This window comes from Struthio camelus, chromosome 13 (assembly GCF_040807025.1).
Source record: "Struthio camelus isolate bStrCam1 chromosome 13, bStrCam1.hap1, whole genome shotgun sequence".
NCBI classification, from domain to species: domain Eukaryota; kingdom Metazoa; phylum Chordata; class Aves; order Struthioniformes; family Struthionidae; genus Struthio; species Struthio camelus.
In genome coordinates this window covers 22,598,769-22,619,714 of record NC_090954.1, presented here as the reverse complement: position 1 = coordinate 22,619,714, position 20,946 = coordinate 22,598,769, and the positions used below count along the sequence as shown (strand labels likewise).

The following is a 20,946-nucleotide window of genomic DNA, read 5'->3' as shown; positions in this document are numbered from 1 at the left end:
GAAGTAAGAGCTTTGACAAAACCGGCTTCCTTTTTCCAGCCCAGTTCCCGGCGTCTAATGAAGACCTATCATGGAAGATGGCCCTTAAAACCCCTTCAGATGTGAAGAAATGTGAAGAACGCTTTTTTTTTTTTTCTGTCTGCCCCCTGCCCCCTCCTAAAGAAGCAAACCAAGACCACTTGTAAGATTGCAAAGTGGGTAGCGCTGTAGGTAAAGTCGACATCTCTGACAGAGAGACAGACATATTTGTGGTACCTACATGATTTCCATTTATTCTCGATAGGATAGTTTTAGACTGACCGCATGTTATACGGCTGCTGGTTCCGTGCTTGGAGCAGGATGGCGCTATTCTGTGCAACTGCCCCCTTCGTGTTGCTCCCTGGTATCAGTGAAGTGGCATTAGGTGGCCTTCTGCACTGAGTAGTGGAGGGGCCTTAATGCGTTTGTGACTGTACAGGTGGTGGGACTCTGAGCGGTGTTCTCAGACAAACTGTTCCTTGCCCGTGCAGTAGCGTAAGCTGCATGGCTTTTGTGTGGTTATGTGACACGTGGGTCATTGTAACGTATCCGAGGCATTCTGTGGTGACCAGCTTCGGCTGGAGATAGGGCTCTTGCTCTGTTGTACAATGTGACCATGCATGTTCGATTAGATAATGAGGAACTTGACACTAATTGTGCATCTCCAAATGGAAACTGGGGAGGAAGAGAAAGCTCTTGCGTAAGGTATATGAGGATTACTAGAGAGCTGTGGTTCGGCTCTGTTACTTCACCATTCTTGGAGCGTTTGCATACTTGTCCGTGTTCAGTTTGACATCCCAAAGTAAAGACTCGCTGGAGGAGTTTGGACTCTCTGGAGTCTCTGTGCCCTAATGGTATGTAGGGTTAGGCCCGCATTTCGAAGGCTGGGCCATTCTGTTTCGGTCAGACAGAGATGTTTTTGCAAAGTGAGTTCCTTGCAGCAAAGTGAGTTCCTGCAGCAGTTCCTTGCAGGGCAGGGCTCAGGTGCATGAGCGCTGTAAACCCAGTCACGCAGAAACGGACACATTCTGCCTGTTGCCAACAGTGAGGGACACGCCCGGAATCATTTCCATGTGCATATACTTCTTCTGGAAGCCTCGGTCTTGCCATGGATGGAGGCCCAAGGGTAAGTTCTTCTGCCATAAAGGAAGCGGCGGTGCAGCGATAGCCGGTCCAGGAGCTATTGCAGGAGGAATGAAAGAAATACAAGGCCTTCTCACCCCTCCTGAGCAACGTGTAGTGAAGACAAAGTCAAGGGGAGGAGAGGTAGAGCAGTTTTTTTCTGCTGAAGGCCTCCTCAGGTGTGATCCCTTGTGCGGTAGCTCTGAGTCCCCAGGCACATGGAGAAGAGCGGGGCGGGGGTGGGGGGAGAGGGGGGAGAGAGCGAGTTCCCTGGAAAAGCAGGTCGTCGGAGTGCTTCAAGGAGAAATGAAGGCTTTACCCAAGTCTGGGTGGAACACAGGAGCAAAGGGGCATGAGAGGTATTGTGTTATGTCACGGCTGTGCTTCATGTAAGGGGTATTGCAGACATTCACGAAATATTTGGTAAGCATGAATAGAGTATGCTTTGTTTATGAGAAAGAAAGTAGAAAACGGAGAGGAGAGGAGAGGAGAGGAGAGGAGAGGAGAGGAGAGGAGAGGAGAGAAGAGAAGAGAAGAGAAGAGAAGAGAAGAGAAGAGAAGAGAAAGGAAGAGAAGAGAAGAGAAGAGAAGATAGGAGAAGAGAAGAGAAGAGAAGGGAAAGGAAGGGAAGGGAAGGGAAGGGAAGGGAAGGGAAGGGAAGGGAAGGGAAGGGAAGGGAAGGGAAGGGAAGGGGAGGGGAGGGGAGGGGAGGGAAGGGAAGGGGAGGGGAGGGAAAGGAAGGGGAAGGAAGGGGAGGCAAGGCACGGTGGAAAAGAAAAGAAAGAAATTGCCCTCATTAACCGACATCACCTCTATACGCTGAATGCAGTTAGTGCCTAAGGAGCTTACCCTTCATGAGGTGTGAATGGACAATGGCAGGGAGCGGGTGCCCTGTCATTAGCGCTGATGGCTCCGCCTTTGATGGTCGCAGCGGCCGATCCGAGAGTTCCCGGCAGAGGGAAGGAGGCGGGCGACTGCTCTCGCCCGGGTTTGCTTTCCTCTTTGCCTTTGCTCGCTATTGCTTCTGCATTTATGTTCCCCACTTCCTCGTCCGCGCCCGCGAGAAGCGGAGAGAAGCTCCGTCGTTGCCTGCGTAGTCTCTTTGTCCACCAGACATCGTTGCCGTTCACTCTGCATCCTTGGTTGCTCTCCGGAAGATCTGAGTCCTTGCGTGCGTTTCCCTGCGCGCCGTTTGTGCGACTGCACAAAACAAGTGTCCGTTTCGCCCTCGGCGGTTCCGTGTTGCTGTGTAACAATACTGGTGCTGAGCTGCGTTCGGAAGTGTAGGTCTCCTGGAGGTGGCGGTCGTGTTCAGCTGTGGTTCAGTGTTGCAGGAGGCTTGCACAGTGTGTCGGCGTGTGCTGTTTTCGAATGCCTCTGTCTGGGCACAAGGCAGAGAAAAAGCAGTTTCGTGCTGCTACATGCTGCCTTACTTCGACTGTGCGGGCGCGAGAAGCCACTCCTGGGCCTACGGAAGGAGCGAGAGCGTGACCTGCGTCTTGGGAGGTGAAGCTTGTCGTGAGGAAAGCCTCGATCCACGTACGTTGTTAGCATTCTCAGCAGCTTAAAGGGCACAGGCAGAAGAGGAAATCGCGCGGTCGCTGTAAGACACGGGGAAGCATGTCGCTGCCTTAGCCAGGGTGTGCTGGTGGAGGAGGTGCACTCAGGCCCCGGGAACGGTGGTGGAAGCTCGTCACTCACGGTTCCTGACTGTGCCCCTTGCACGTGTCCCGCGGTGGTAGGCCTTGCTTGTTTTCTGCGAGTGCGGATAAACGTGTTGTGGTAATGTCGTGGGGCGTGATGGTGAGCATGTGGGTGCGAGCCGGGGCACCATTCTGCGCCACCAGCAACAGCAGCCTGTCTCCCTGTCGCCAGCCTGACTCAGGAGACACGTCAGGAATTGTGGGCAAGGTGGAGTTTGCTGTGTGAGAGGTTTCCCGAGCTGGGGCCGCTTGCCATGAGTGTGGGCAGTTGTTTCCTGCTGTGCTGAGGGGCATTGGACGTTGGGAGAATGTCATCAGCTTTCAGCTTGCCCTTCTGCTTCCCGTTTCACAGCAGCGCCTGTAGGAGCACTGTCAGGAATGGAGCGATTTCAGAGGTCTGACAAGGCTTGCGTAGCTGTTTCAAACCCCTCTTCCATGGGAATCCTTCGTGTTGCTCACTGGCGACTTCCCTTGGAGGCCCTTCTAGAAGGAGCGATCTACATTGTTTTTCTGCAGAAGCAGCCACTGGCCGAACTTCCCGGTGCCTCAGACTCCACCAGAAGAGGGTGCGTGTGACAGGCAGATGTCTCTGTGTTGCCGTGTAGTCACGAGACAGTAATTTGGGTGGATCTAACGTTGCGTGCAGGCTTGGCCCAGGCGGCAGGACTTCCGAGGGATCGCTCGCTGGCTTTGCACGTTGCTTCCTGGCACAGCGTGAGAGCAAGCACGTGTGTGTGAGTGTGGGAAGGTCTCTCCTGTGTTTGCCTCTGTGGCTGTGTTGGGAGTGATTGGGGATGTCCTCAGTGAAAACGCGGTCGGGCCACCTTCATGGCTTCTGTTTGTTCTTGTGACAGGTGGATGATGTTGATGAGCGTGAGGCAGTGTGTGGGGAGTAAATCCGGCAGGTAGCGAAGTGGTGGCTGTGTTGTTCTGTGAGTGCATGCCTGGCGGGAAAGATGAGGAGGAGCTAGGTCCATGCTGCCTTCCTGAAGTGAGGAGTGTCTGGCGTTGTTAGGTCTCTTTGGAGGCTGAGCACACTGGCCGTGTCTCAGGCTGGCCTTGTACTGGAAAGGGTGGAACGTTCTGCTGTTGCGGCCGAGTAGGGGCTGTACTCGGGAGTGCGGTGTTGTGGGAGGTAGCCTATCAACTCTTCTTGCCTTTTGTGGTGCGGGGAGCTTTGTTTCAGCTTGAGCTGCCTTTGGTGGTCTTGGTGCCTTTCTCCTCATCAGGTATGATTTCCAGGAAGGCATGGGGAGGCGGGTGCCATTAGGGTGTTGGGTGTTCTTGCCTTCCCTTAGTTGTGGACGTGCTTTCCCGAGGGCTGTAGTGGTGCGTCCCGTTGTGATGTATGGCGTTTTCAGAGGAGCACCGTGGCTCTTTTTTTTTAGCGAGGAGTGGGCTAATGCTGTTCAGGAGAGATCGTCTGTGAGAACGGTTGCTCTTGGTTGTGGGATATATTTCTACGCTTTGGTAAGGTGAATGGTGGAGGGCGTTGTGATTAGAGCTGTCACGGCACCACCTTTGTGAACCCTACTGTGCAGCTCTGTAGCATGTTGATGCGGTCTTTCTCAAGCATTGCAAAATATGAGTGGTGTGGTGCAGAGAGCCTGCCAGACGCTTGGTGCATACGCTGTCATTCAGATCTGCCAAGACCTGTGTGAGCGTGAACATGGCGTTGAATGCCGTAGCGTGTTGTTGGGGTAAAGGGGCTTCCTACTACTGTGGCGATGACCGTGCCATAGGAGGGCCACGGAGGGCCCTCTCCCGTTGCGTGGATGAGCTTTGTGGCGTGAACAGACTTGTCTGAGATTGCGATGGTGGTGAGAAGAACACAGAGTGTTTCACATCACAAGAAGAGGAAACTGTCCACTTTGCTGGGCTTCCCGTATCTGAATGTGTTTGACCCCACGTACAAAACTTCTGGCATCCACAGTGTGTGGCGCAGGAAGACTGGAATGGATTGATGTATTTGCCAGGAAATGGGTCCGTAATTGTGAGCAAGAGGCAGACTGCCGAGTATTATTGGGTGGATGATTTCAGAGTTTGAGCCTTTTGCTGTCGTTGTGGGTCACTGTGGTTCCTCCAGTCTCTGGAGGTGAGGTTCACCTTTGCACAATGCCATGCAGTTCATGTGTTTCCCGTTTACAGGCCTCCTGCTTCCCTCCTTGCAGAGGTGGATGTAAGAGCTGTAGCAATAAGGCAACGAAGTAAGAGCTTTGACAAAACCGGCTTCCTTTTTCCAGCCCAGTTCCCGGCGTCTAATGAAGACCTATCATGGAAGATGGCCCTTAAAACCCCTTCAGATGTGAAGAAATGTGAAGAACGCTTTTTTTTTTTTTCTGTCTGCCCCCTGCCCCCTCCTAAAGAAGCAAACCAAGACCACTTGTAAGATTGCAAAGTGGGTAGCGCTGTAGGTAAAGTCGACATCTCTGACAGAGAGACAGACATATTTGTGGTACCTACATGATTTCCATTTATTCTCGATAGGATAGTTTTAGACTGACCGCATGTTATACGGCTGCTGGTTCCGTGCTTGGAGCAGGATGGCGCTATTCTGTGCAACTGCCCCCTTCGTGTTGCTCCCTGGTATCAGTGAAGTGGCATTAGGTGGCCTTCTGCACTGAGTAGTGGAGGGGCCTTAATGCGTTTGTGACTGTACAGGTGGTGGGACTCTGAGCGGTGTTCTCAGACAAACTGTTCCTTGCCCGTGCAGTAGCGTAAGCTGCATGGCTTTTGTGTGGTTATGTGACACGTGGGTCATTGTAACGTATCCGAGGCATTCTGTGGTGACCAGCTTCGGCTGGAGATAGGGCTCTTGCTCTGTTGTACAATGTGACCATGCATGTTCGATTAGATAATGAGGAACTTGACACTAATTGTGCATCTCCAAATGGAAACTGGGGAGGAAGAGAAAGCTCTTGCGTAAGGTATATGACGATTACTAGAGAGCTGTGGTTCGGCTCTGTTACTTCACCATTCTTGGAGCGTTTGCATACTTGTCCGTGTTCAGTTTGACATCCCAAAGTAAAGACTCGCTGGAGGAGTTTGGACTCTCTGGAGTCTCTGTGCCCTAATGGTATGTAGGGTTAGGCCCGCATTTCGAAGGCTGGGCCATTCTGTTTCGGTCAGACAGAGATGTTTTTGCAAAGTGAGTTCCTTGCAGCAAAGTGAGTTCCTGCAGCAGTTCCTTGCAGGGCAGGGCTCAGGTGCATGAGCGCTGTAAACCCAGTCACGCAGAAACGGACACATTCTGCCTGTTGCCAACAGTGAGGGACACGCCCGGAATCATTTCCATGTGCATATACTTCTTCTGGAAGCCTCGGTCTTGCCATGGATGGAGGCCCAAGGGTAAGTTCTTCTGCCATAAAGGAAGCGGTGGTGCAGCGATAGCCGGTCCAGGAGCTATTGCAGGAGGAATGAAAGAAATACAAGGCCTTCTCACCCCTCCTGAGCAACGTGTAGTGAAGACAAAGTCAAGGGGAGGAGAGGTAGAGCAGTTTTTTTCTGCTGAAGGCCTCCTCAGGTGTGATCCCTGGTGCGGTAGCTCTGAGTCCCCAGGCACATGGAGAAGAGCGGGGCGGGGGTGGGGGGAGAGGGGGGAGAGAGCGAGTTCCCTGGAAAAGCAGGTCGTCGGAGTGCTTCAAGGAGAAATGAAGGCTTTACCCAAGTCTGGGTGGAACACAGGAGCAAAGGGGCATGAGAGGTATTGTGTTATGTCACGGCTGTGCTTCATGTAAGGGGTATTGCAGACATTCACGAAATATTTGGTAAGCATGAATAGAGTATGCTTTGTTTATGAGAAAGAAAGTAGAAAACGGAGAGGAGAGGAGAGGAGAGGAGAGGAGAGGAGAGGAGAGGAGAGGAGAGAAGAGAAGAGAAGAGAAGAGAAGAGAAGAGAAGAGAAGAGAAAGGAAGAGAAGAGAAGAGAAGAGAAGATAGGAGAAGAGAAGAGAAGAGAAGGGAAGGGAAGGGAAGGGAAGGGAAGGGAAGGGAAGGGAAGGGAAGGGAAGGGAAGGGAAGGGAAGGGAAGGGAAGGGAAGGGAAGGGGAGGGGAGGGGAGGGAAGGGAAGGGGAGGGGAGGGAAAGGAAGGGGAAGGAAGGGGAGGCAAGGCACGGTGGAAAAGAAAAGAAAGAAATTGCCCTCATTAACCGACATCACCTCTATACGCTGAATGCAGTTAGTGCCTAAGGAGCTTACCCTTCATGAGGTGTGAATGGACAATGGCAGGGAGCGGGTGCCCTGTCATTAGCGCTGATGGCTCCGCCTTTGATGGTCGCAGCGGCCGATCCGAGAGTTCCCGGCAGAGGGAAGGAGGCGGGCGACTGCTCTCGCCCGGGTTTGCTTTCCTCTTTGCCTTTGCTCGCTATTGCTTCTGCATTTATGTTCCCCACTTCCTCGTCCGCGCCCGCGAGAAGCGGAGAGAAGCTCCGTCGTTGCCTGCGTAGTCTCTTTGTCCACCAGACATCGTTGCCGTTCACTCTGCATCCTTGGTTGCTCTCCGGAAGATCTGAGTCCTTGCGTGCGTTTCCCTGCGCGCCGTTTGTGCGACTGCACAAAACAAGTGTCCGTTTCGCCCTCGGCGGTTCCGTGTTGCTGTGTAACAATACTGGTGCTGAGCTGCGTTCGGAAGTGTAGGTCTCCTGGAGGTGGCGGTCGTGTTCAGCTGTGGTTCAGTGTTGCAGGAGGCTTGCACAGTGTGTCGGCGTGTGCTGTTTTCGAATGCCTCTGTCTGGGCACAAGGCAGAGAAAAAGCAGTTTCGTGCTGCTACATGCTGCCTTACTTCGACTGTGCAGGCGCGAGAAGCCACTCCTGGGCCTACGGAAGGAGCGAGAGCGTGACCTGCGTCTTGGGAGGTGAAGCTTGTCGTGAGGAAAGCCTCGATCCACGTACGTTGTTAGCATTCTCAGCAGCTTAAAGGGCACAGGCAGAAGAGGAAATCGCGCGGTCGCTGTAAGACACGGGGAAGCATGTCGCTGCCTTAGCCAGGGTGTGCTGGTGGAGGAGGTGCACTCAGGCCCCGGGAACGGTGGTGGAAGCTCGTCACTCACGGTTCCTGACTGTGCCCCTTGCACGTGTCCCGCGGTGGTAGGCCTTGCTTGTTTTCTGCGAGTGCGGATAAACGTGTTGTGGTAATGTCGTGGGGCGTGATGGTGAGCATGTGGGTGCGAGCCGGGGCACCATTCTGCGCCACCAGCAACAGCAGCCTGTCTCCCTGTCGCCAGCCTGACTCAGGAGACACGTCAGGAATTGTGGGCAAGGTGGAGTTTGCTGTGTGAGAGGTTTCCCGAGCTGGGGCCGCTTGCCATGAGTGTGGGCGATTGTTTCCTGCTGTGCTGAGGGGCATTGGACGTTGGGAGAATGTCATCAGCTTTCAGCTTGCCCTTCTGCTTCCCGTTTCACAGCAGCGCCTGTAGGAGCACTGTCAGGAATGGAGCGATTTCAGAGGTCTGCCAAGGCTTGCGTAGCTGTTTCAAACCCCTCTTCCATGGGAATCCTTCGTGTTGCTCACTGGCGACTTCCCTTGGAGGCCCTTCTAGAAGGAGCGATCTACATTGTTTTTCTGCAGAAGCAGCCACTGGCCGAACTTCCCGGTGCCTCAGACTCCACCAGAAGAGGGTGCGTGTGACAGGCAGATGTCTCTGTGTTGCCGTGTAGTCACGAGACAGTAATTTGGGTGGATCTAACGTTGCGTGCAGGCTTGGCCCAGGCGGCAGGACTTCCGAGGGATCGCTCGCTGGCTTTGCACGTTGCTTCCTGGCACAGCGTGAGAGCAAGCACGTGTGTGTGAGTGTGGGAAGGTCTCTCCTGTGTTTGCCTCTGTGGCTGTGTTGGGAGTGATTGGGGATGTCCTCAGTGAAAACGCGGTCGGGCCACCTTCATGGCTTCTGTTTGTTCTTGTGACAGGTGGATGATGTTGATGAGCGTGAGGCAGTGTGTGGGGAGTAAATCCGGCGTGTAGCGAAGTGGTGGCTGTGTTGTTCTGTGAGTGCATGCCTGGCGGGAAAGATGAGGAGGAGCTAGGTCCATGCTGCCTTCCTGAAGTGAGGAGTGTCTGGCGTTGTTAGGTCTCTTTGGAGGCTGAGCACACTGGCCGTGTCTCAGGCTGGCCTTGTACTGGAAAGGGTGGAACGTTCTGCTGTTGCGGCCGAGTAGGGGCCGTACTCGGGAGTGCGGTGTTGTGGGAGGTAGCCTATCAACTCTTCTTGCCTTTTGTGGTGCGGGGAGCTTTGTTTCAGCTTGAGCTGCCTTTGGTGGTCTTGGTGCCTTTCTCCTCATCAGGTATGATTTCCAGGAAGGCATGGGGAGGCGGGTGCCATTAGGGTGTTGGGTGTTCTTGCCTTCCCTTAGTTGTGGACGTGCTTTCCCGAGGGCTGTAGTGGTGCGTCCCGTTGTGATGTATGGCGTTTTCAGAGGAGCACCGTGGCTCTTTTTTTTTAGCGAGGAGTGGGCTAATGCTGTTCAGGAGAGATCGTCTGTGAGAACGGTTGCTCTTGGTTGTGGGATATATTTCTACGCTTTGGTAAGGTGAATGGTGGAGGGCGTTGTGATTAGAGCTGTCACGGCACCACCTTTGTGAACCCTACTGTGCAGCTCTGTAGCATGTTGATGCGGTCTTTCTCAAGCATTGCAAAATATGAGTGGTGTGGTGCAGAGAGCCTGCCAGACGCTTGGTGCATACGCTGTCATTCAGATCTGCCAAGACCTGTGTGAGCGTGAACATGGCGTTGAATGCCGTAGCGTGTTGTTGGGGTAAAGGGGCTTCCTACTACTGTGGCGATGACCGTGCCATAGGAGGGCCACGGAGGGCCCTCTCCCGTTGCGTGGATGAGCTTTGTGGCGTGAACAGACTTGTCTGAGATTGCGATGGTGGTGAGAAGAACACAGAGTGTTTCACATCACAAGAAGAGGAAACTGTCCACTTTGCTGGGCTTCCCGTATCTGAATGTGTTTGACCCCACGTACAAAACTTCTGGCATCCACAGTGTGTGGCGCAGGAAGACTGGAATGGATTGATGTATTTGCCAGGAAATGGGTCCGTAATTGTGAGCAAGAGGCAGACTGCCGAGTATTATTGGGTGGATGATTTCAGAGTTTGAGGCTTTTGCTGTCGTTGTGGGTCACTGTGGTTCCTCTAGTCTCTGGAGGTGAGGTTCACCTTTGCACAATGCCGTGCAGTTCATGTGTTTCCCGTTTACAGGCCTCCTGCTTCCCTCCTTGCAGAGGTGGATGTAAGAGCTGTAGCAATAAGGCAACGAAGTAAGAGCTTTGACAAAACCGGCTTCCTTTTTCCAGCCCAGTTCCCGGCGTCTAATGAAGACCTATCATGGAAGATGGCCCTTAAAACCCCTTCAGATGTGAAGAAATGTGAAGAACGCTTTTTTTTTTTTTCTGTCTGCCCCCTGCCCCCTCCTAAAGAAGCAAACCAAGACCACTTGTAAGATTGCAAAGTGGGTAGCGCTGTAGGTAAAGTCGACATCTCTGACAGAGAGACAGACATATTTGTGGTACCTACATGATTTCCATTTATTCTCGATAGGATAGTTTTAGACTGACCGCATGTTATACGGCTGCTGGTTCTGTGCTTGGAGCAGGATGGCGCTATTCTGTGCAACTGCCCCCTTCGTGTTGCTCCCTGGTATCAGTGAAGTGGCATTAGGTGGCCTTCTGCACTGAGTAGTGGAGGGGCCTTAATGCGTTTGTGACTGTACAGGTGGTGGGACTCTGAGCGGTGTTCTCAGACAAACTGTTCCTTGCCCGTGCAGTAGCGTAAGCTGCATGGCTTTTGTGTGGTTATGTGACACGTGGGTCATTGTAATGTATCCGAGGCATTCTGTGGTGACCAGCTTCGGCTGGAGATAGGGCTCTTGCTCTGTTGTACAATGTGACCATGCATGTTCGATTAGATAATGAGGAACTTGACACTAATTGTGCATCTCCAAATGGAAACTGGGGAGGAAGAGAAAGCTCTTGCGTAAGGTATATGACGATTACTAGAGAGCTGTGGTTCGGCTCTGTTACTTCACCATTCTTGGAGCGTTTGCATACTTGTCCGCGTTCAGTTTGACATCCCAAAGTAAAGACTCGCTGGAGGAGTTTGGACTCTCTGGAGTCTCTGTGCCCTAATGGTATGTAGGGTTAGGCCCGCAATTCAAAGGCTGGGCCATTCTGTTTTGGTATGTAAGGTTAGGCCCGCATTTCGAAGGCTGGGCCATTCTGTTTCGGTCAGACAGAGATGTTTTTGCAAAGTGAGTTCCTTGCAGCAAAGTGAGTTCCTTGCAGCAAAGTGAGTTCCTGCAGCAGTTCCTTGCAGGGCAGGGCTCAGGTGCATGAGCGCTGTAAACCCAGTCACGCAGAAACGGACACATTCTGCCTGTTGCCAACAGTGAGGGACACGCCCGGAATCATTTCCATGTGCATATACTTCTTCTGGAAGCCTCGGTCTTGCCATGGATGGAGGCCCAAGGGTAAGTTCTTCTGCCATAAAGGAAGCGGTGGTGCAGCGATAGCCGGTCCAGGAGCTATTGCAGGAGGAATGAAAGAAATACAAGGCCTTCTCACCCCTCCTGAGCAACATGTAGTGAAGACAAAGTCAAGGGGAGGAGAGGTAGAGCAGTTTTTTTCTGCTGAAGGCCTCCTCAGGTGTGATCCCTGGTGCGGTAGCTCTGAGTCCCCAGGCACATGGAGAAGAGCGGGGCGGGGGTGGGGGGAGAGGGGGGAGAGAGCGAGTTCCCTGGAAAAGCAGGTCGTCGGAGTGCTTCAAGGAGAAATGAAGGCTTTACCCAAGTCTGGGTGGAACACAGGAGCAAAGGGGCATGAGAGGTATTGTGTTATGTCACGGCTGTGCTTCATGTAAGGGGTATTGCAGACATTCACGAAATATTTGGTAAGCATGAATAGAGTATGCTTTGTTTATGAGAAAGAAAGTAGAAAACGGAGAGGAGAGGAGAGGAGAGGAGAGGAGAGGAGAGGAGAGGAGAGGAGAGGAGAGGAGAGGAGAGGAGAGGAGAGGAGAGGAGAGGAGAGGAGAAGGGAAGGGAAGAGAAGGGAAGGGAAGGGAAGCGAAGCGAAGAGAGGAGAAGAGAAAGGAAGAGAAGAGAAGAGAAGAGAAGAGAAGAGAAGAGAAGAGAAGAGAAGAGAAGAGAAGAGAAGAGAAGAGAAGAGAAGAGAAGAGAAGGGAAGGGAAGGGAAGAGAAGGGAAGAGAAGGGAAGAGAGGAGGAGCCGAGTTAGAAAAAGACCTGGAGCGTGCCGAGTCGTGTTCGGCAGAGAGAAATGTTCCGCAGGGCGGCGGCGGCGGAGCTTCGTCGCCCGCGCGGGCCCGGCCCCGCGCCATCCTTCCTTCCCGCGGCGGGGCTCGGCAGCGGGGGCGCGGGAGGCCGGCGGGAGGAGAGGAGCGCGCTTGCAGGAGAAGGAGCCGCTGTGGGACACACGGTGCCGCTGTCGCCCGCGAAGGCGGCGTGATCGGGGAGGAAGGAGGCAGCTCCTCCCCGAGCGGCTGCCACGGCTGCCCGTCAGCGGCCGGGAGACGGCGGAGCCCGGGTGCGGCGGGCAGGGCTGGCGCAGGCGGCGGCGCGGGGAGCGGCGGGGAGAAAGAGCGCTGCAGAGCTGTGCCTCCCCTATTTTACGTCACCCTTCTCTGAGCTGTCGCTTGCTGGGCTGTGTTCCGTGGGGCTTCCGAAACAGCGAGTCCCTGGAGCTGTGTGCTCTCTTGGGAGTCTGTGCACACTGGCCGTGCCTTAGGCTGGTCTTGTGCAGCGACAGGTCTAGACTTGGCTACGGCGTAAGCGAGGCGTTGTTTGTAGTAGGCGGCGGGCACACGGTGTCGCTGCAGGCTCAGGAACGGCGGCGGCGGCGGCGGCGGCGGCTCCGCCCCGGTGCGGCGGAAAGCCCGGCTGTGAGCGCGGGGGGAGCGGCGGGGCGCGGGCGGCGGCGGCGGCGGCGGCGGCGGTGTCGGGGAGGCGTGCGGGGCGCGTGCGGGTGCCGGCGCTGGCCATGGGCGTGTGGGTGCGGGCGGTGCTGCGGCTGCTGGTGCTGCAGGCGGCCTGGGCGCTGGGCGGCGGTCCGGTGCGCTACTCGGTGCCGGAGGAGGCGAAGGGCGGCACGGTGGTGGGTCGGCTGGCGCAGGACCTGGGCCTGGAGGCGGGCGAGCTGGAGGCGCGCCGGCTGCGGCTGGTGGCGAAGGGCCGGCGGGCGAGCGTGGAGGTGAGCGGGGCGAGCGGGGCGCTGGTGGTGAGCTCGCGGCTGGACCGGGAGGAGCTGTGCGGGAAGAGCGCGCCGTGCGCCCTGCGCCTGGAGGTGCTGGTGGAGCGGCCGCTGCGCGTCTTTCACGTGGAGCTGGAGGTCACCGACATCAACGACAACGCCCCGCTCTTCCCCGCCGCCCGCAAAAACCTCAGCGTCGCGGAGTCCTTAACGCTGCCGGGCTCCCGCTTTCCGCTGGAGGGCGCGTCGGATGCCGATGTCGGCGCCAACGCGCAGCTCTCCTACACCCTCAGCCCGAGCGAGCATTTCTCTCTGGAGTCGCAGAAAACCGAAGGGGACGGGGAATCGTTATTCCTGGTGCTGTCGAAAGCGCTGGACCGGGAGTCGATGGCTGTGCACCGCTTGCTGGTGACGGCGAGTGACGGGGGCAGACCGTCGCTGTCGGGGACGATGGAGCTGGTGATCTCGGTGCTGGATGTGAACGACAACGCGCCCGAGTTCAACCAGTCGATGTATAAAGTGCAGCTGTCGGAAGATACGGAAAGGGGAGCTTTAGTGATGAGGGTGAGCGCCACGGATCGGGACGAGGGAACGAACAGGGACATTTCGTATGTCCTCGGAACTATTCATCCTGCGGATGGAAGAGACGTATTCAGAATCGAGAGGAACAGTGGGGAGATCATTTTGCGAGGTCAGCTGGACTTTGAGGGCGTTCGCCTGTATCGTTTGCAAGTGGATGCGGAGGACAAGGGCAACCCCCCGCTGAGCGGGCACTGCAGCGTGTTGTTGGAGGTGGTGGACGTGAACGACAACGCGCCGGAGGTGTGGGTGACGTCGCTGTCGGTGCCGGTGCCGGAGGACGCGGCGGTGGGGACGGTGGTGGCGCTGCTGAGCGTGTCGGACCGGGACTCGGGGGCGAACGGGCGGGTGCGGTGCGCGGTGTGGCCGGCGGCGCCGTTCGGGCTGGTGGCGACGTTCGAGGGCTCGTACTCGCTGGTGCTGCGGGAGGCGCTGGACCGGGAGCGGGTGGCGGAGTACGAGGTGGAGGTGCGGGCGGAGGACGGCGGGGCGCCGGCGCTGCGCGGCAGCCGCGGGCTGCGGGTGCCGGTGTCGGACGTGAACGACAACGCGCCGGCGTTCGCGCAGGCCGTGTACACGGTGCTGGCGCGGGAGAACAACGCGGCGGGCGCGGAGCTGGCGCGGCTGTGGGCGCGGGACCCGGACGAGGCGGGCAACGGGCGCGTGAGGTACTCGGTGGCGGAGGGCGCGGGGGGCGCGTCGTGGCGCTCGGCGTCGCGGTACGTGTCGGTGGAGGCGGAGAGCGGGCGGCTGTGGGCGCTGCAGCCCTTCGACTACGAGGAGGTGCAGGTGCTGCAGTTCGAGGTGCGGGCGGTGGACGCGGGGGAGCCGGCGCTGTGCGGCAACGCCACGGTGCAGCTCTTCGTGGTGGACGAGAACGACAACGCGCCGGCGCTGCTGCCGCCTGCGGGCGGCGGCGCGGGGCCGTGGGCTGGCGGCGCGGCGGGGTCGCGGCCGGGGCCGGCGTCGCCGGCGTCGCTGTGGGCGTGGGCGGCGTGGGGGGCGCCGGCGGGGCAGGTGGTGGCGAAGATCCGTGCGGTGGACGCGGACTCGGGCTACAACGCGTGGCTGCGCTACGAGCTGCGCGAGCCGCGGGGCAAGGGCCCGTTCCGCGTGGGGCTGTACAGCGGCGAGGTGAGCACGGCGCGGGCGCTGGAGGAGGCGGACGGCGCGCGGCAGACGCTGGTCATCGTGGTGCGCGACCACGGCGAGCCGGCGCGCTCGACCACGGCCACGCTGAGCGTGTCGCTGGGCGAGGGTGCGGCAGGGGCGGGGGCGGGGGCGGTGGGCGCGGGCTCGTCGGTGCCGGGGCCGCGGCGGGCGGCGGGCGGCGAGGGCGGCGCGGAAGCGGCGGTGGCGGTGGCGGCGACGACGAACGTGTGGCTGGTGGTGGCCATCTGCGCGGTGTCGAGCCTGTTCCTGCTGGCGGTGGTGCTGTACGGGGCGTCGCGGTGGGCGCCGCGGGCGGCCGTGCTGTCGGGGCCCGGGCCGGCGACGCTGGTGTGCGCCAGCGAAGTGGGCAGCTGGTCGTACTCGCAGCGCCAGAGCCGGAGCCTGTGCGTGGCGGACGGCGCGGGCAAGAGCGACCTCATGGTTTTCAGCCCCAACTTGCCGCCGCCCGCCGGCCCCGCGCCGAAGGAGACGCCGCCGGATCCGCCCGCCCTCCTGGACACGGTCAGTGGCACTTCCTTTTCTACCCCTTCTCCCCTCCGGGTCTCCCGACACCTCTTTCTCCCTTCTTGCCTGTGCCTTTCGGCAGCGCCTCTCGCAGCCGGCCTCGGGCCTCGGGCCTCGGCGCCTGCGGGTGGCCGGTACTCGTCAGGTCTTTGCTCTCTGGCTGTTGACAGCGCTCTCCTTGGTGGCCGCCTTCGCTGGCCGCTGCTCTCAGACGTCCGAGGTGCTGCGTGCGCTTCGAGACGTAGTCTGACTTCTGGAGCCTGGGGGTTGGGCAGGATCCCTTGTGTGAAGGTCTTCCCTAGCGATCTCCCCGGAACGCTTTCTCGGGAGCGTGTCGCCTTCCGTTTCTGGGAGCGGAGTTGCGGGAGGGTCTTCTCGTCACGTGTGGCAGTGGGAGCTTGCAGGCGGTTCTGCAGCTGTTGGGGTTGTGCTGCTGGAGCCTTACCCTTCTCAGACATGATTTCCAGAGAGCCCTGAGGAGGAGGGTGCGCCTAAGCACCAGGCCAAACGTGCTGCCTGGGAGCTGTGGTTTGCTCTTCCCGAGTCGGGCTGTCGTCTCACGGACTGAAAAAGAGCGGCGCGGGTGGTGAGCGGCGCTTGTGGTTGACCCTTCTCTGAGCATTCGCTTGCTGGGCTACGTTCAGTGGGGCTTCCAAAACAGAGAGTCCCTGGAGTTGTCCGGTCTCTTGGGAGTCTGTCCACACTGACGGCATACTTAGGCTGGTCTTGTACATCGGCAGGCTTCGACTGTGTTATGGCGTAGCCGAGGTGTTGTTTGTAATACGGTTTCCTTGCTCTATCATACGTTCTCTGGTAGCCAGGGAGAGTGCCTGAAACCGCTGAGCTACATCAGCGTGCGTAACGGAGCGCTGCAAAAGGGAACAGTCTGCGCCTGTGGCTGTCGGTGAAGCATGAGCTTCCCATGCCGACCTATGGGTAGTGGAAGCCTCGGTCTTTCCTAAGGCTCGATGGCACTCGAGGAGGAAGAGGCGTGAGAGCTCTTGCCTAAAGCGCTGCCCGTAGGTCCTGCGAGAGTGGAGTGGACATGTGGAAAGCACTTTGGAAAAGGAGGGAACAAAAGAGGAGGAAAAGAGAAGAGGACTGGTGGAGGGCTCGGAATGGGACGGGAAGTTTTGTCTAAAGCGAGGAAGGGAAGGGAAGGGAAGGGAAGGGAAGGGAAGGGAAGGGAAGGGAAGGGAAGGGAAGGGAAGGGAAGGGAAGGGAAGGGAAGGGAAGGGAAGGGAAGGGAAGGGAAGGGAAGGGGAGGGGAGGGGAGGGGAGGGGAGGGGAGGGGAGGGGAGGGGAGGGGAGGGAACGCAAAGCAAGGCAAGGCAAGGCACGGTGGAAAAGAAAAGAAAGAAATTACCCTCATTAACCGACATCACCTCTATACGCTGAATGCAGTTAGTGCCTAAGGAGCTTACCCTTCATGAGGTGTGAATGGACAATGGCAGGGAGCGGGTGCCCTGTCATTAGCGCTGATGGCTCCGCCTTTGATGGTCGCAGCGGCCGATCCGAGAGTTCCCGGCAGAGGGAAGGAGGCGGGCGACTGCTCTCGCCCGGGTTTGCTTTCCTCTTTGCCTTTGCTCGCTATTGCTTCTGCATTTATGTTCCCCACTTCCTCGTCCGCGCCCGCGAGAAGCGGAGAGGAGCTCCGTCGTTGCCTGCGTAGTCTCTTTGTCCACCAGACATCGTTGCCGTTCACTCTGCATCCTTGGTTGCTCTCCGGAAGATCTGAGTCCTTGCGTGCGTTTCCCTGCGCGCCGTTTGTGCGACTGCACAAAACAAGTGTCCGTTTCGCCCTCGGCGGTTCCGTGTTGCTGTGTAACAATACTGGTGCTGAGCTGCGTTCGGAAGTGTAGGTCTCCTGGAGGTGGCGGTCGTATTCAGCTGTGGTTCAGTGTTGCAGGAGGCTTGCACAGTGTGTCGGCGTGTGCTGTTTTCGAATGCCTCTGTCTGGGCACAAGGCAGAGAAAAAGCAGTTTCGTGCTGCTACATGCTGCCTTACTTCGACTGTGCGGGCGCGAGAAGCCACTCCTGGGCCTACGGAAGGAGCGAGAGCGTGACCTGCGTCTTGGGAGGTGAAGCTTGTCGTGAGGAAAGCCTCGATCCACGTACGTTGTTAGCATTCTCAGCAGCTTAAAGGGCACAGGCAGAAGAGGAAATCGCGCGGTCGCTGTAAGACACGGGGAAGCATGTCGCTGCCTTAGCCAGGGTGTGCTGGTGGAGGAGGTGCACTCAGGCCCCGGGAACGGTGGTGGAAGCTCGTCACTCACGGTTCCTGACTGTGCCCCTTGCACGTGTCCCGCGGTGGTAGGCCTTGCTTGTTTTCTGCGAGTGCGGATAAACGTGTTGTGGTAATGTCGTGGGGCGTGATGGTGAGCATGTGGGTACGAGCCGGGGCACCATTCTGCGCCACCAGCAACAGCAGCCTGTCTCCCTGTCGCCAGCCTGACTCAGGAGACACGTCAGGAATCGAGGGCAAGGTGGAGTTTGCTGTGTGAGAGGTTTCCCGAGCTGGGGCCGCTTGCCATGAGTGTGGGCGATTGTTTCCTGCTGTGCTGAGGGGCATTGGACGTTGGGAGAATGTCATCAGCTTTCAGCTTGCCCTTCTGCTTCCCGTTTCACAGCAGCGCCTCTAGGAGCACTGTCAGGAATGGAGCGATTTCAGAGGTCTGACAAGGCTTGCGTAGCTGTTTCAAACCCCTCTTCCGTGGGAATCCTTCGCGTTGCTCACTGGCGACTCGCTCGCTGGCTTTGCACGTTGCTTCCTGGCACAGCGTGAGAGCAAGCACGTGTGTGTGAGTGTGGGAAGGTCTCTCCTGTGTTTGCCTCTGTGGCTGTGTTGGGAGTGATTGGGGATGTCCTCAGTGAAAACGCGGTCGGGCCACCTTCATGGCTTCTGTTTGTTCTTGTGACAGGTGGATGATGTTGATGAGCGTGAGGCAGTGTGTGGGGAGTAAATCCGGCGGGTAGCGAAGTGGTGGCTGTGTTGTTCTGTGAGCGCATGCCTGGCGGGAAAGATGAGGAGGAGCTAGGTCCATGCTGCCTTCCTGAAGTGAGGAGTGTCTGGCGTTGTTAGGTCTCTTTGGAGGCTGAGCACACTGGCCGTGTCTCAGGCTGGCCTTGTACTGGAAAGGGTGGAACGTTCTGCTGTTGCGGCCGAGTAGGAGCCGTACTCGGGAGTGCGGTGTTGTGGGAGGTAGCCTATCAACTCTTCTTGCCTTTTGTGGTGCGGGGAGCTTTGTTTCAGCTTGAGCTGCCTTTGGTGGTCTTGGTGCCTTTCTCCTCATCAGGTATGATTTCCAGGAAGGCATGGGGAGGCGGGTGCCATTAGGGTGTTGGGTGTTCTTGCCTTCCCTTAGTTGTGGACGTGCTTTTCCGAGGGCTGTAGTGGTGCGTCCCGTTGTGATGTATGGCGTTTTCAGAGGAGCACCGTGGCTCTTTTTTTTTAGCGAGGAGTGGGCTAATGCTGTTCAGGAGAGATCGTCTGTGAGAACGGTTGCTCTTGGTTGTGGGATATATTTCTATGCTTTGGTAAGGTGAATGGTGGAGGGCGTTGTGATTAGAGCTGTCACGGCACCACCTTTGTGAACCCTACTGTGCAGCTCTGTAGCATGTTGATGCGGTCTTTCTCAAGCATTGCAAAATATGAGTGGTGTGGTGCAGAGAGCCTGCCAGATGCTTGGTGCATACGCTGTCATTCAGATCTGCCAAGACCTGTGTGAGTGTGAACATGGCGTTGAATGCCGTAGCGTGTTGTTGGGGTAAAGGGGCTTCCTACTACTGTGGCGATGACCGTGCCATAGGAGGGCCACGGAGGGCCCTCTCCCGTTGCGTGGATGAGCTTTGTGGCGTGAACAGACTTGTCTGAGATTGCGATGGTGGTGAGAAGAACACAGAGTGTTTCACATCACAAGAAGAGGAAACTGTCCACTTTGCTGGGCATCCCGTATCTGAATGTGTTTGACCCCATGTACAAAACTTCTGGCATCCACAGCGTGTGGAGCAGGAAGACTGGAATGGATTGATGTATTTGCCAGGAAATGGGTCCGTACTTGTGAGCAAGAGGCAGACTGCCGAGTATTATTGGGTGGATGATTTCAGAGTTTGAGGCTTTTGCTGTCGTTGTGGGTCACTGTGGTTCCTCCAGTCTCTGGAGGTGAGGTTCACCTTTGCACAATGCCGTGCAGTTCATGTGTTTCCCGTTTACAGGCCTCCTGCTTCCCTCCTTGCAGAGGTGGATGTAAGAGCTGTAGCAATAAGGCAACGAAGTAAGAGCTTTGACAAAACCGGCTTCCTTTTTCCAGCCCAGTTCCCGGCGTCTAATGAAGACCTATCATGGAAGATGGCCCTTAAAACCCCTTCAGATGTGAAGAAATGTGAAGAACGCTTTTTTTTTTTTTTCTGTCTGCCCCCTGCCCCCTCCTAAAGAAGCAAACCAAGACCACTTGTAAGATTGCAAAGTGGGTAGCGCTGTAGGTAAAGTCGACATCTCTGACAGAGAGACAGACATATTTCTGGTACCTACATGATTTCCATTTATTCTCGATAGGATAGTTTTAGACTGACCGCATGTTATACGGCTGCTGGTTCCGTGCTTGGAGCAGGATGGCGCTATTCTGTGCAACTGCCCCCTTCGTGTTGCTCCCTGGTATCAGTGAAGTGGCATTAGGTGGCCTTCTGCACTGAGTAGTGGAGGGGCCTTAATGCGTTTGTGACTGTACAGGTGGTGGGACTCTGAGCGGTGTTCTCAGACAAACTGTTCCTTGCCCGTGCAGTAGCATAAGCTGCATGGCTTTTGTGTGGTTATGTGACACGTGGGTCATTGTAACGTATCCGAGGCATTCTGTGGTGACCAGCTTCGGCTGGAGATAGGGCTCTTGCTCTGTTGTACAATGTGACCATGCATGTTCGATTAGATAATGAGGAACTTGACACTAATTGTGCATCTCCAAATGGAAACTGGGGAGGAAGAGAAAGCTCTTGCGTAAGGTATATGACGATTACTAGAGAGCTGTGGTTCGGCTCTGTTACTTCACCATTCTTGGAGCGTTTGCATACTTGTCCATGTTCAGTTTGACATCCCAAAGTAAAGACTCGCTGGAGGAGTTTGGACTCTCTGGAGTCTCTGTGCCCTAATGGTATGTAAGGTTAGGCCTGCAATTCAAAGGCTGGGCCATTCTGTTTCGGTCAGACAGAGATGTTTTTGCAAAGTGAGTTCCTGCAGCAAAGTGAGTTCCTTGCAGCAAAGTGAGTTCCTGCAGCAGTTCCTTGCAGGGCAGGGCTCAGGTGCATGAGCGCTGTAAACCCAGTCACGCAGAAACGGACACATTCTGCCTGTTGCCAACAGTGAGGGACACGCCAGGAATCATTTCCATGTGCATATACTTCTTCTGGAAGCCTCGGTCTTGCCATGGATGGAGGCCCAAGGGTAAGTTCTTCTGCCATAAAGGAAGCGGCGGTGCAGCGATAGCCGGTCCAGGAGCTGTTGCAGGAGGAATGAAAGAAATACAAGGCCTTCTCACCCCTCCTGAGCAACGTGTAGTGAAGACAAAGTCAAGGGGAGGCGAAGTAGAGCAGTTTTTTTCTGCTGAAGGCCTCCTCAGGTGTGATCCCTGGTGCGGTAGCTCTGAGTCCCCAG

The 20,946-nt window shown here is 56.6% G+C and overlaps 1 protein-coding gene across 1 annotated transcript; it reads left to right on the top strand.

Moving 5' to 3' along the window:
• The first annotated feature begins 12,790 nt into the window (after positions 1–12,790).
• Positions 12,791–16,439, top strand: LOC138069135 (protocadherin alpha-6-like). The gene has a single exon (XM_068959784.1). It carries the CDS (start codon positions 12,837–12,839, stop codon positions 15,777–15,779), a length of 2,943 nt encoding a protein of 980 aa, XP_068815885.1. The 5' UTR covers positions 12,791–12,836; the 3' UTR covers positions 15,780–16,439.
• Positions 16,440–20,946: the final 4,507 nt, after the last annotated feature.